This window comes from Ruditapes philippinarum, unplaced genomic scaffold (genome assembly GCF_026571515.1).
Source record: "Ruditapes philippinarum isolate M1 unplaced genomic scaffold, ASM2657151v2 ctg4655_1_1_1_1, whole genome shotgun sequence".
NCBI lineage: Eukaryota > Metazoa > Mollusca > Bivalvia > Venerida > Veneridae > Ruditapes > Ruditapes philippinarum.
In genome coordinates this window covers 92,146-106,771 of record NW_026854473.1, presented here as the reverse complement: position 1 = coordinate 106,771, position 14,626 = coordinate 92,146, and the positions used below count along the sequence as shown (strand labels likewise).

At 33.9% G+C, this 14,626-nt stretch overlaps 1 protein-coding gene and 1 long non-coding RNA gene across 2 annotated transcripts; one reads left to right on the top strand and one right to left on the bottom strand.

Annotated features, from left to right (window-relative positions):
- The first annotated feature begins 428 nt into the window (after positions 1 to 428).
- Positions 429 to 8,754, top strand: LOC132740223 (uncharacterized). The gene is made up of 2 exons (XM_060728084.1): positions 429 to 796; positions 5,626 to 8,754. The coding sequence occupies exons 1-2, from the start codon at positions 758 to 760 to the stop codon at positions 6,847 to 6,849; spliced, it is 1,263 nt and encodes a 420-aa protein (XP_060584067.1). The 5' UTR covers positions 429 to 757; the 3' UTR covers positions 6,850 to 8,754.
- LOC132740224 (uncharacterized) lies at positions 4,534 to 5,529 on the bottom strand. Its single transcript, XR_009627124.1, has 2 exons — positions 5,336 to 5,529; positions 4,534 to 4,785 (listed from the first exon to the last, which is right to left on the bottom strand). It is a non-coding gene; the product is annotated as an uncharacterized LOC132740224 (long non-coding RNA).
- Positions 8,755 to 14,626: the final 5,872 nt, after the last annotated feature.

The window sequence follows — 14,626 nt, the reverse complement described above, 5'->3', positions numbered from 1 at the left end:
TAATTAAGTCTAGTTTTCTTTGTTTTGGTTATTTGTCTGTTTTGTGTGGGTTTTTCTTTATTTAAAAAAACATACAAAATCAGTAAAGGTATTCATTTATCATACAGAAATGAATTCATGAATTAATAAGGGGAAGTAAATGTTAATACTGGTTATGTATACCTAAGTTATTCCCCTTCATTTGTCACAAAACTGCGAATTTTCTTTTTTGTGGATTCTATTGATGAACATTAACGAATTTCTCAAACATAAAAGAAAATGTATTGTAGCTTAAATTGATAATGTTAGGTAAAGATAGACCAATTCTTGTGTATTATATACAATTTTTTTAAAGTAATTTCTTATCTCATTAAACATTCTCACATTACATAAACCATTATTTTGCAATTATATATGTTCATGTCATATGTCATTTATGTATTATAATGATATAATCTCATTTGTTTACTCAGGTCGTACGTCATTATCGACATTGTTTACATTTTACATGTACCGATAAACGCTTCATTTGTTAATTTGAGAGACTGACAACTATAAATAATGTCAGAATTATAAAGAGAAATGATTTATTTCATTAATTGTTTACATATTTTCTTATAATCAGCGTACATTTAGCTGGAAAGTAGCATTTATCGTAATTTTACTCGGTAAACTTTGACAGGTGTTGTTGTTGTTCGCTGATGCATTATGGGTTGTGTGACTTCCGTTGTCAATAGCAATTGCTGCCTAAACTCAGTAAACAAATTGTTTCAAAGTTATGTTTCATCAAAAGCAACAGACTTATAGTCAATCCATGGTACTAGTCATTTTTATAAATATTATATGTATCAATTTATCGTATTTTTATGTAAAGTTTCATAGAACTTTAGCTAAGAATTGTTGATGTTCGGACGTTCGGTTGGTTGACAGCGTTCATTTTGTATGGAATTGATCGTTTCCGAACGTCAAATGTTCAGTTTTCGAACGTCGAACATTGTCAACCGACCAAAACGTACAGTTGAACATTTTTCGAACCTTTTTATGTTCGTTTTCTCAGATTTGGTATAAATAGGCCAGAAAACGATCAACTTCAGTCAGTTTTCATTTAACTTTCGGTTAGTCTACATTATTGTCGTGTTCTTCTGAACGGCAGATTTTACTTATTTTTAAGGCAAAATAAAACAGAGTCTTTAGATTATTATTTTACATTTAATCAATTATTGTCTAAGAATAATTGATAAGAACTTTATCATTTTTGTTACACATTAATACGGTCACTGGCTCGACCAAACTTTATATTTACGTTGTCATATTTTTGAACAGAAATTAAACGGCAGTCGCGGTAATAATTTTATGTGAAGTCTATGTAAGACATAGCTCTCGGATATTTAGGACTGAATTATATACGTGTGTTGATGTTATTTACAATACTGTTATTTGAATATTTGACAATTGAATTTATTAACAGTTTAACACTAATTAAAATTAGTAAACTGTGAACAGTCTTTCTTCTTTGTGACTCAATTTTAATCTTAAACTGGCGTACCTCCAGAAGTAAGGAAGTGTTATCAAGTACTGTAGAGTACAGTGTCCTAGCCATACAGAGTCATACAGAGTAGCCCACTATTGACAGATGTCATAATAGCATATTTCAGCCAAATAGATCTATATAGACTTTGACAGTCATCCGAATCAAGTATCAACAGTCCCCCTAACCCTAACAATTTCTATTTTATATAGAACATTGTTATATTTGTGATCGTTTCATTGTTCGTAAATACAATATCGTTCTCTACAGTCCAGTACGATTATTGGTCACCAAGTCTTGAGCACGTTACCACATTTTTAAGAGGATTAAAGGGGCCTGGTACCATATAGCTGGACCGTAGCGTAACATTTAATGGTGGCAGCGGTGGGATTTGATAATCAAACATCAAATCCAGTGATACGAATCCAAGCTTTATTAGTGGGACTTTAGACGCCAAGATGAATACAGTACAAGCAGTCAATAGTGACCATACCATATTTTTCAACCCAAATGATGAGGCAGGGCAAAGTCATGAAAGTGAAGATGATAACATGTCAGTCCTATCACATATGATGAGTGATCATGAAGATGTTGGTGTAAACACATCACCAACCTTACAAAGTACACCTGAAACAAATAATGTGAAGGAAGTCCTTAGCAGTATAACTGGTGTTTTAAAAGATGTAGTCACTGAACTGAGAAGTTTGAAACAGTCTCAATGTCAACCTTTAGGTTTCAATAATGGCAATAGTAATAAAGCTAATGAAGTTGATTTGAACTCAAACAACCACAGATTTGATGATGTACCCCCTTATGGTAGACTCCCACACATGTATAGAAGAAATTGGCAAGAATGTCAAAGTACACATGACCCTGTTATTAATTCAAGATTTCATGTACAATCTGGTAATTATCAACCTGATGTAAATATCCCTCAAGATGACCAAAATAGACGTTCTAACAGCCCGTGTATCTGGTTCTAATAGAGACCAATATGTGAATTTTCAGTCACCACCCCGTATAACCGGTAATGCAAATGTTGTATCGGATAGGTATGAACAGCCACCCCGTGTAACCGGCAATTATGATGACAGTAGTTACACTCATTATCCTGTGTCAAGGTACAGTGCCAACAATAGAAATGAAGGTACACATTTTAAAGTAGCACCGTTTACTGGTAAAGAAGAATGGAAGGTATGGATAGCCAGATTTGAAGCTATAGCTCAGCGTTACGGATGGTCAGATGAGACAAGGTTAGATCAAATATTGCCACGTATTGAAGGACAAGCCGCAGAGTTTGTGTTCACACAGCTACAGCCTAACATTTTATTAAATTACAGAAGGTTAATAGATGAGTTGAATAACAGGTATAGGGTTATCGAAACCCCTAGATCTTTCGCAGTCAAATTTAGTAAAAGAAACCAGAGAGTAGGTGAAACCGCAGAGGAGTTCGCAGCTGAATTGAAGGTTTTATATGATAAAGCCCATGGTTTTCGAGATAGGAAAACTCGTGAAGATGATCTTGTGCGTAGATTCTTAGATGGTTTGCGTGATGATGAAGTATGCTATGAAGTAGAATATCATAAGGAGCCTGAGACGATTGATGATGCTGTGTTCCATGTAGTAAATCTTGAACAGACCAGAAGTTTGCGGAGACACCGTAATAGCACTAGGAGAGCTTGTGATGAAGATGATGTCTTAGCAGAAGCAGACCCTCACAAAAGCAACGAGCAGAGAAATCAAAGAAGGGAACACTTTCCCAATACCTTTACGAAATTTGCAAATCATAAAAGAGAAAACCATGGAAAACAGAATGAAAACAACCAGGAATATAATATGTCTGATATATTACAGAGACTTAACAGATTAGAGCAAACTAAAGCCAATGAGCCTAAAGTAGATAAACAAATTAGAGGAAAAAGAGCTGTAGAGTGTTTTCAATGTCACAAGATTGGGCACTTTGCTAGAGACTGCCCCGAAAGACTAATGCAAAGAAATAAGTCCTATAACCAGAATCAACAAGAGAATAAATGGGCTCGAGATACTGAAACTTTAAACTTCAACGGACCAACTCTTGTGCCCAAAGAGAGGTCCCAGTAGAAAAAAATGACCAAGGGCAGATAACTGATGAACCAGAATTTACTGAACTTGATAAAGATTCCTTTTCTAACTCTAACAATGTTAATCGTTTATATGCCGGTATATATTTAAAAGGATTTGTTGAAGACATACCTGTAGTATTCACTGCGGATACTGGTGCGTCAAGAACTCTGATTTCATCGCGTATTTACAATAAAATCAAGGAAGAAGTTAAACCAAAGTTGAGGAAAACTACAAGCTTAAGAGCTGCAAATGGAAAACCCATAGTTGACTGGGGAGAAGCCCTATTCACAATGACACTGGGTACTCTAGAAGTCGTCAAGGAAGCTAAGGTAGCTGAAATTGAGGATGACGTCTTGCTAGGATATGATGTGTTGGGATGTGGTGAAAATGGGGCAGCAGATATTTTGTTGAGTGAAGACAAAATAGTTCTGGATGGGGTTGAGATTCCATGCTTCCAGGTAGGGAGGGGTGAGGCAGCAAGAAAGGTTGTAGTGGCTGAAAATTTAACTATTCCTGGCCAGTCCGAGGCACTGGTTGATGTTTTTGTAAAGAGATCAGAAGCTGACGACAATAATCAGTGTGCTGAATTTATTATAGAGGCAACTGATAGTTTCAAAGAGAGGTATAGGTTATTAATGGCTACCTCCCTTGTGAATATCAATAATGGCGTTACATGCAAAGTTCGTGTTCTTAATCCTTTTTCTTGTGATGTATTATTAAGACAAGATGCTGTAATCGGTAGAGCAGAAAGAATCGAAAGAGTGGTCGAGTGTAATAGCTCAAGAAGAGAATGCGAGTGAAGGAAGTAATCTATGTCGCATTAGAAGAGTTGCCTACAAGCAGAAAAAGATGCTATAGAAGATTGGGACCTTAACTTAGGATGTTTGGCTGGTGCCTACAGATGTACACCAAATGAAGCGACAAACCTTTCCCCAAATCTCCTTTGTCTTGGTCGCGAGATTAGAATGCCTGCAGACTTGATGTTCAATCATGCGAATGCCATGTCCAAAGAGGTTATCAATGAGAACCGGTATGTCCAGCAATTAAGAACCAAAATGTTGCGAGCACATGATGTGGCGAGAGAACACCTCTTGTCAAGTGGTAAACGAAGTAAAGATATTTACGATGCCAAGTTGTCCTTCCATAGATATGAAGTAGGTGACATCGTCTGGTGCCTGCATGAAACAAGAAAAGTAGGAGTGACTCCCAAGTTAGAGAAAGCTTATGATGGACCTTATCTTATTGTAGAGAAATTTTCGCCAATTAGTTTTGTAGTGCAGTTTGACAAAGATGGAACTAAGCGTACAGTCCACCATAATAAACTTAAGTTATATGAAGGAAAAAACCCTCCTAAATGGGTGACTCGCGCAGCAAATCTCATTAAGAAGAATTAAATTTGTTGACAATCAATTGTCTGTGTATGCATATATTGTTAAAAGAAACTGTAATTTATGTACATTAAAAACTGTGTAACATGTGTAACATTAATTGCTGATGTGAACATTTATTCTATTTTTGTGTGAATAAACTGTATTTAAACAAACGATTATTATATTGTGCAGTTTGTGGAGTAATCAAACAATGATTCGAGAAAATTTGTGTACGAAACGAGTAAAACTTTTATTTGTAACAATGCGTTTTAAACGGTTTGACCCGCAAATTTATTACTATAACCGTATGAAGTTCAATCTTATCGAACGTTTGTAAAGACAAATGGTAACTTACAGTGTAATAGCACAAAATGCTCCTCATTTGAATGATTTAACACGTTTTGTAAAGTTTAATTAACAGCTGATGCTGTCTGCAATGTTTACATTTACTTCTCAGCCAATGAAAACGACGATAACTGGAAATTAATGGGTAACGGCTAAATCCCGGATTAATATCGTTGTCGGATAGGTAATACGTACCACGGAGTAAGATGTACCGCGGAGTAACCTTAATGAGTCAGTGACCAAACATATTATATAGGTATACTTTATGGGATGACTCAAAGTTTCTTTTTATAATTCCAGAGAATGTTCTCACAATTTCAAAACCGAGGAAGGGCGTACAGGTGCACACATTGTAACAAAATAGAAAGGAAGAGTCGAATGGTGGGCCATGTATTGAAGACCCATATTCCCATGGATAGGGTGCCGTTCTACTGCACCTTGTGCAGTTTCAGGTGTGAGGACCGGGAAACCTTGGTAGCTCATATCAAGAAGTATAGGCGCCACAGAGATGAGGAAGTCAAGTCAGGGACCCCTGACTACACCCAGGTGCTGAAGAGGGCAGCTAACCCTATATATGTAGGAGACCGTGACATGGTGGTCCTTAGTAAAGAAGAGTCGTTGAGGTGGCACGCACGTCATACAATGAATCAGGAGGACCCACTGAACGACCCTGATGGTCTTTTTGCTGATGACGATGAGACTACAATGGTGGATGGACTGGTGATGCCGCAATGGATTGCGCCAAGCAGACAGGCTTCCGCCACCATTCAATCAGACCTTGGTCGCCAACCACCACAGTCAGGCTTGACAGTGCCCCTGCCGGTAATGCCATCAGCAAATCTAAGACCAGAGTTCCCAAACCTGAGTACACCTATGGGGACTTTCCAAAGTCAGTCACAGAAGACAAGCGATCTGATCACCATTGATGCCAGAGACCTGGCTAGTGTATTTGGAAGGATCAATACACCTCCACCTACAGCACCTGTTCCACCAACACTGGATACTGTAGGGCATCTAAGCACCCCAATTCTCAGGCGCCGATCACCTGGCTCAGTAAGCACCCCATGCCTGGACGAGAGAGGTACAGAAGACCTACTGCCGGGGTTACTGAGTTTAAACCAGGATGATCCCCTACTGCGCGAGGCCCAAGATGTAACTAGAGGACCCGCTATGACATCCATCCAAACCCAGACAGACGTTGATGGCAGTGAAGAGGAACCACCTAGGAAGCGACCTAGGTTGGAGGAAGAATCTAGCCAGATCGCCAGTACACTGCAGGCTATAGCCTCTGCTACTGTGGAAGGAATGAAGAATATTGTGGAGGCAATAAACAGCAACACACGGGCCATCCGCTGTCAAGAAAAGACACAAGAAAAAATAGTGAACGAATTAGCCCGAATAGAAAGAAAAATCACCCAGATGGAACGGTCACGAAACAAGGAGAATTCTCCAAGCACTGAAAGTAAAAATACAAACAAAGGAAAAGAAAATATGCCACTAAAAAGCGTCGTTAAAAAAGTATGAACACAATAACGTAAATGAACTGTACATAACTAAGAGACGTCACTCTTCAAAAGGGACTTAGATACAATATTAACTATGTGACATTGTGCCACTTTATTTTTTAAGTGTGACTAACGTTTTATTCACATGTGTTTTGACAGTGTTAAGCCGTTGAGCATAAAACATACATATATATATTAAATCAACAACAAACAAAATGACATTGGAAGTGATATTTTATTTTGTGAAATAGTGACAAACATTTAATTAATTAAAAAGTGCTAATTACTACTGTGATAATTACTATTACATGGATATCTACAACATAGACAATGAACTAGTGAATCGAATTATTATGAATATCTAAAAAAAATATAGACTGTACATTTAAAAGTGAAACATATTGAAATATAAAATTGTGAGAAGTGTAAACATGGAACATGGACTATAGACATTGACATTGAACTTGGTGCTATTTATAATACTTAATCATTATTATTATTATTGATGAACACTGTGTATAACATTTGAATGACTATTTAAGACTGTTATTAATTAATGAAAGTGAAATGTGCATAAACTGTTTAAATGTGTCTATACATAAGATGCATAATTTTCATTATCTGTGTTTCATATGCTTAAGATAGTACTTTTACTTTAAACGGAGCTTCCCTACATTATTAGTCTTAAAGGTCAATGCCCGAGTTTTGTGATGATTATGTTAAAGGTGCATAAACTTCATTATTTTTGTTATTGTAAGAAGGCAGCAGGAGCTTTGCCTTAATAAGAGGGGGGTAATGATATAATCTCATTTGTTTACTCAGGTCGTACGTCATTATCGACATTGTTTACATTTTACATGTACCGATAAACGCTTCATTTGTTAATTTGAGAGACTGACAACTATAAATTATGTCAGAATTATAAAGAGTAATGATTTATTTCATTAATTGTTTACATATTTTCTTATAATCAGCGTACATTTAGCTAGAAAGTAGCATTTATCGTAATTTTACTCGATAAACTTTGACAGGTGTTGTTGTTGTTCGCTGATGCATTATGGGTTGTGTGACTTCCGTTGTCAATAGCAATTGCTGCCTAAACTCAGTAAACAAACCGTTTCAAAGTTATGTTTCATCAAAAGCAACAAACTTATAGTCAATCCATGGTACTAGTCATTTTTATAAATATTATATGTATCAATTTATCGTATTTTTATGTAAAGTTTCATAGAACTTTAGCTAAGAATTGTTGATGTTCGGACGTTCGGTTGGTTGACAGCGTTCTTTGTGTATGGAATTGATCGTTTCCGAACGTCAAATGTTCAGTTTTCGAACGTCGAACATTGTCAACCGACCAAAACGTACAGTTGAACATTTTTCGAACCTTCTTATGTTCGTTTTCTCAGATTTGGTATAAATAGGCCAGAAAACGATCAACTTCAGTCAGTTTTCATTTAACTTTCGGTTAGTCTACATTAATGTCGTGTTCTTCTGAACGGCAAATTTTACTTATTTTTAAGGCAAAATAAAACGTAGTCTTTAGATTATTATTTTACATTTAATCAATTATTGTCTAAGAATAATTGATAAGAACTTTATCATTTTTGTTACACATTAATTCGGTCACTGACTCGACCAAACTTTATATTTACGTTGTCATATTTTGAATAGAAATTAAACGGCAGTCGCGGTAATAATATATGTGAAGTCTATGTAAGACATAGCTATCGGATATTTGAGACTGAATTATATACATGTGTTGATGTTAATTACAATACTGTTATTTGAATATTTGACAATTTAATTTATTAACAGTTTAACACTAATTAAAATTAGTAAACTGTGAACAGTCTTTCTTCTTTGTGACTCAATTTTAATCTTAAACTGGCGTACCTCCAGAAGTAAGGAAGTGTTATCAAGTACTGTGGAGTACAGTGTCCTAGCCATACAGAGTCATACAGAGTAGCCCACTATTGACAGATGTCGTAATAGCATATTTCAGCCAAATAGATCTATATAGACTTTGACAGTCATCCGAATCAAGTATCAACAGTCCCCCTAACCCTAACAATTTCTATTTTATATAGAACATTGTTATATTTGTGATCGTTTCATTGTTCGTAAATACAATATCGTTCTCTACAGTCCAGTACGATTATTGGTCGCCAAGTCTTGAGCACGTTACCACATTTTTAAGAGGATTAAAGGGGCCTGGTACCATATAGCTGGACCGTAGCGTAACAATATGTTGTATTTGGATATGTAATATGGTGATGAGCTTTTTATGCTTAAACCAAGAAATAAAGTTTCTTTTCTGTTCTGGTATTCAGATTATACAGACAGTTTGGTGAGAATGTGTGTGGTTAGTAGGGGGCAATCTAGAATTGTTATCAAAACAATCGTACTTACTGCCACTTAGGTTTGAATCAGTTTTACCCCGTATTCATGTACATTTAAATGGATTTGATTGTTATCAGAAATTACGATTTATGAAGAAGTGTGCACAATTTATATATGGACTGATAGATGAATCATTAAAAGAGCATTCAGCTACCGCCTATTTTACAATTTCTGAGAGCTTTAAGGTTTTACGCGACAGGTTCATTTCAAAGTGAAAAATGTGATATTCAAAACAATTTGCTGATTTAATTTTTCTAGGACATCATATTATCAATTGAAAATGCACACTTGAGTCCCTCTTGCTCATTTCTAACCTTTATGTTTAAAAGCTCCATTCCCTTTTCATGCTCTTTGTTTTTACGACCTTAGACCTAAAATATTAAAGATATTGTAATATTTTCATGCGTTTTTGCCAATCATGATATGTGATTTATTGCAATAATAAACACGTTCGTAAAAGGAAATGTCAAGCGTCTATTCTGTTTGAAATGTATGCTTTAAATTGAAATATAAAACGTTTCCTATGTCAAAGTCAGTGATGCAAATTTCTTCATACTTGTATCTTAAAGGATATTTAAATATAAATCAGTGTAAAAGCTTTGTTTTAAGTAGTCCAAACTTTGCTGAATCTAAGTAAGCCTATAATGAATTTGTCTTCCTTTGTTTGCTACGCTTGGCTTTGGTTACTCCACTGCATTTTTCTCTTATTAATGGATACAGCTGCTGCTATGTTTCTCAATGTGACCGTCCATGTTGTTTCCGATGATCGATGATCTTACGTGATTTGTCGTCTGCGTTTGAATATGTAAATGTTTATGTTATAAACAAATAATTGTTTTTGAAATATTAAAAAAACATCATTTTTTTCATTTACATTCAGATTTTTATTAACTAATTCTTTTGACAATTTTCTTTTCCACTTCTGTGAAATACATTGTACACTATTTTATAGAACAAGTTTAATTATCGTTAGTCCCTTCCAGCGTCACTTTAGGAGACCTTTCGCGAGTTTGAGTTGAGATTGAGATTATGTATAGTTTCTGAATACGAGTCTTAGGACAGTAGGCCAAAATGTCCTTTTCTTATTAGTATAGTGGCTTAAAGCTTTTTGTGATTCAGGCTATGGTAACTTTGAGATTAAGAGACAAATTCAAAATAAATAGAGATACATTGTAATTTCCTAGTCTTTTCCATCGTTCTCTAGTTACCGGTATTAGTCAGGCAAGCTTTTTGTAGTAAGTCCACGCAGACAAATTGATACCCTTGTACCGTCATAATGCGTTTTGTAGTTTTGACTAACTCCAAAATTAACTGGGATCATCTACTAGTCATAGCCAATCCGAGGATAAAAAAACACCTGTTTACCACTTGTTCAGGCAATCCATTGCGCTGGTATGGTAAAGTTTTGTAGGCTTTCAGACATACCTTAATTAAACACTTCAAAAATGTAACCTTTTTGCTCAGCATTGAAATTGGCAACATTTTCATTTAACTAGGATGTTACGTGTTATAAATACGCTTGGTATGGTATTTAAGACCATTGACGAAATATGAAATATCAAATGTCTTTATCAAGTTCTTATAGCGGAGCTTTGTTGTTGTTTTTTTAACTATAATTTTTATTTCCATATTGTCCATGAACAATAGTCTAAGGTTTTTTTCAACAAATTTTGCTTAGTTTATTTTATGTGCTACTAGTATAATGTAAATGTTATTTCGTGCAATGTTGTTTATACAAAACGCTAAATGAGTGAACGGGTCATTGGTACATGAATATATTCTCCTAGACAAATCCATTAAGTGATGTTGTTTTATAATATTTTGTTTCAATAAACTTTCCCTTTTCTCTATGCCCCTAAGCTGCACGTGTTGGCAATCTTACTTTTAGAAATGTCAAAAAGAAAAGTAATAGAGAGAGCATCGAAACACGAGACTATCTGATATATCTCCAAGTATAAATCAGATTGCCGAGTGTTTGATGTTCCTACTCTTTTGTATCATAGGCAAAAATAAAAACACGTTCCCCGTTGTCACACTATGAAATCCCAGAGAAGGGTAATTAACGAACGAGCATCTTAACCTTTCACTGCCATAGGGACGACTTATGCCGTCCCTGTTATTTTCGGCGTATTTGCCATATGGACGGCCTTTGCTGTTTCTTTAATAATAATAATAATAATAATAATAATAATAATAATAATAATCATAATAATAATAATAATAATAAATTAATAATAAAAATAATAATAACTATAAAGAAAATTATACCATCGACAATAATTATTATTATACAAGCATATTTGGAAACATATATAATTATTATAATACTAATAACAAATGATAATAATAATTATATTAATTAATAATATAGTAATTTTTTAGAAAACCCTAAGTCAATAAAACAATAACCCTCTGGCAGCGAAAGGGTCAATATGATATTACTATTGCTATCCCTTTCTCTGTCGTCATTATAAGTAAACCGCCAATAAATGGGCTAGCTCTGGAGTGCGGGTAACTAATACCTGCACTCCAATTAACGCACTGTGCATGTATAATGTATATGATAAAAGTTCCCTTAGACGAATGTAAGGAAAGTAAATAAAAAAATGTATCTTTAAAAATGACCTCTAGTCCTTTTCTGTATAGATCTAACGGTTTGAATTTTTTTTCCACAAAATATATATAAATATCATCCCTTGTCATTCAGTAACTATCGTAGAATAAAAAACCTGTAAAACTATTGGTGGATAAAACATAATATAGATAAATATACTGTTACCTACACTATAACAAGAGAGAGAACATTTATTATCTTAGCACACGGCTAGTATTGAATGCTTCCCCTTTCGGATAAGGAGGGGAAATGTAGAACTTGTTTATATATACAAACATGTACGTTATAATTATTTCCACAAATACAATATGAAGCATTTCGTATGATCGAAATAACCATCGATACGTTTAAATTTATAATTTAATGATGCTGTTTTTATTATCATCATCGTCGTCGTCGACCTTAGTAAAGACTGTACAAATATTGTTCTAACACATATAACATGAAATATTGATGAACGTACGTTATAAAGTGCACTGGTCTAAAGAAACCACGTTTGCCGCTCCCTAGGAATATCGGGTAGCTATCTGACCATTGAAATGCACCGGTGAAAACAAGACCGCATGCTGGGACATTAAGATTGTGAAATACCCACTAAATGTCGGTAATGCTGGCATGGTGGAAGTTTGTTCATAATTTCTCTAACTTACTCCCTCACAGTCCCTATGATGTAAGGCGGGGTTACAACTGACTGTTGCAAAGTCGATTACTAGCATAGGATAAAACTCAAAATGTAAACTTATTTTTAAACTCAAACAAGAATTTAGGTCCTTCTTAATGAATATGAGAAGCCTCGCTCACGCCGATCAAAACTAAACGATTATTTACTTTAAGTCGTTCATATTGATTTAAAAAATAACCACATTAAGTTATCAACAGTATTGATAGATAATGGTATTAGTGAAGGACAACCTATGTATCATCCTGTGGCCGGATTAGTGAATTTTCTAAATTTGTGACCGAAAAAGATAAAAGGATTTGTTAAAATCAATAAAAAAACAAGGGAAAAGCTTGTATAAGTCGATGTATGATATAGGACCGATTAGTTAAATATTAGATGAAAATAATTTCAACTTCCCCCATTTGACTGTTGAAATTTAAACGGATACCGTCATTTTATTTTTGTTTTGTTTTACCAACAATAACCGGATTATTTGAGTATTTTTATACATTATTTATCAACAATAATTAATTAAGTACAAAATTATATTGAAAATTTGTATATTTATGAAAATAAATAAATTGCTTGCGCAAACAATTTTTTTCTAAGTATACATTATACTCTTTATGCTAATCAAATGAAACGTATTTACTTTTTATCTAAATAAATAATTAAATAAATAAAAGATGCGACTTCCGATGTTCAATCTTAACAGATGGTCCTAAATATTTCAATAAGATCAAACCTGAGAAAAATGTACTAAGATCTTAGAAAAGTAAAAAGATGCAAGAATTAAGTAATAATTTACTTGTCATGTAATTGATTTTCAGGAATTGCTTTTCAGTAATTATAACAATATTTCTAAAGCTTTAATTTTGAATATCTTGACCTCATTTTGGCAATTGACGTGGACTCTGAGTGTAAATTGCTTCTTTTTGGATACTTCACAATATTGTCTTTCTAAATACAATTTCAAATTTTCATGAAAATTAGCATGAATCTGGAGGCGTGCTTCTTTAATGATCAATTATTAACCTTTTTATATGAAATATCGTTATGACATATCATGTTTACGGATCAAATATCTATATATAAACATTTACATACTGGTCATAAAGAAAGATATGTATCATTTGAAGATGTTCTTACTGATGTCATGCCTAAATGTCTGAACATATTTCTAGAAGTGTATTGCCATGCAAAAAGACCTAGAAGAATTAATAAGAATATTATAAATACTTAAATATTGTAGTCCATATATGTAAAGCTATATATTTTTTTCTTGTCAGGAAATGGCGGAATCAGTGTAAAAGTATTGTGTTATTTTATTTCTATCGTGTAATACCATCATGGGTGCACTCAAGAGGTATGGATCAACAATAATAGTGCTTCTCAATACATTCTTTGGTGTAAGTAAGTTTGATAAAAAATAGTATTACCTTTCTCCCCTGACAGTCTTGTTAATCTTTAAAAAGACTCCAGATTTGAATAGAAATGAAAAGAGTTTAAGTAGACGAAATTGTGACACTGCCTTAAAAGTACATGTAATATGCTTTAGTAGATACTACATTAATTTGTATTTTGAAAAGGTCTTCGGATTTTGTAAAATATAGACTTTTAAGTTAAAGCATATAAGTACTTATACATTTTTTGCTTGGCATTTAGTTTTATTCTTATATAAGTCATCGTCTTTTTATTTCATACATGAATTTAGAAAAATTCTATCGATTTTGTTATATTTATATAAATTGATATCATATATATTCAATTAATCCATAAAGTTCTGATCGACATTTAAGATGTTTCGACTTCATAATTTTGGTGTTTTAATGCATTATGTATATAATTGTGTTGCTTTTTTAAGTTAACACTACATATTTTGAAACAAAAAGCTCTTACATACACGTAACACCAGATTGGAGATATATAAACATACTCTAAAATGAGTGTGTTAGAGTTTATGCATGTATGCTATATTTTCTTGTATGAATGATGTAGATATAATATCTAGTCCATGTATTAAATATGCAGGCGATCGGTCTGACATTACTTGTTGCCGGGTTCTTTGTGAAATTTGCGACGGACTATGTGGACAAGTATGGAAAAGAACTGATCTCAGCA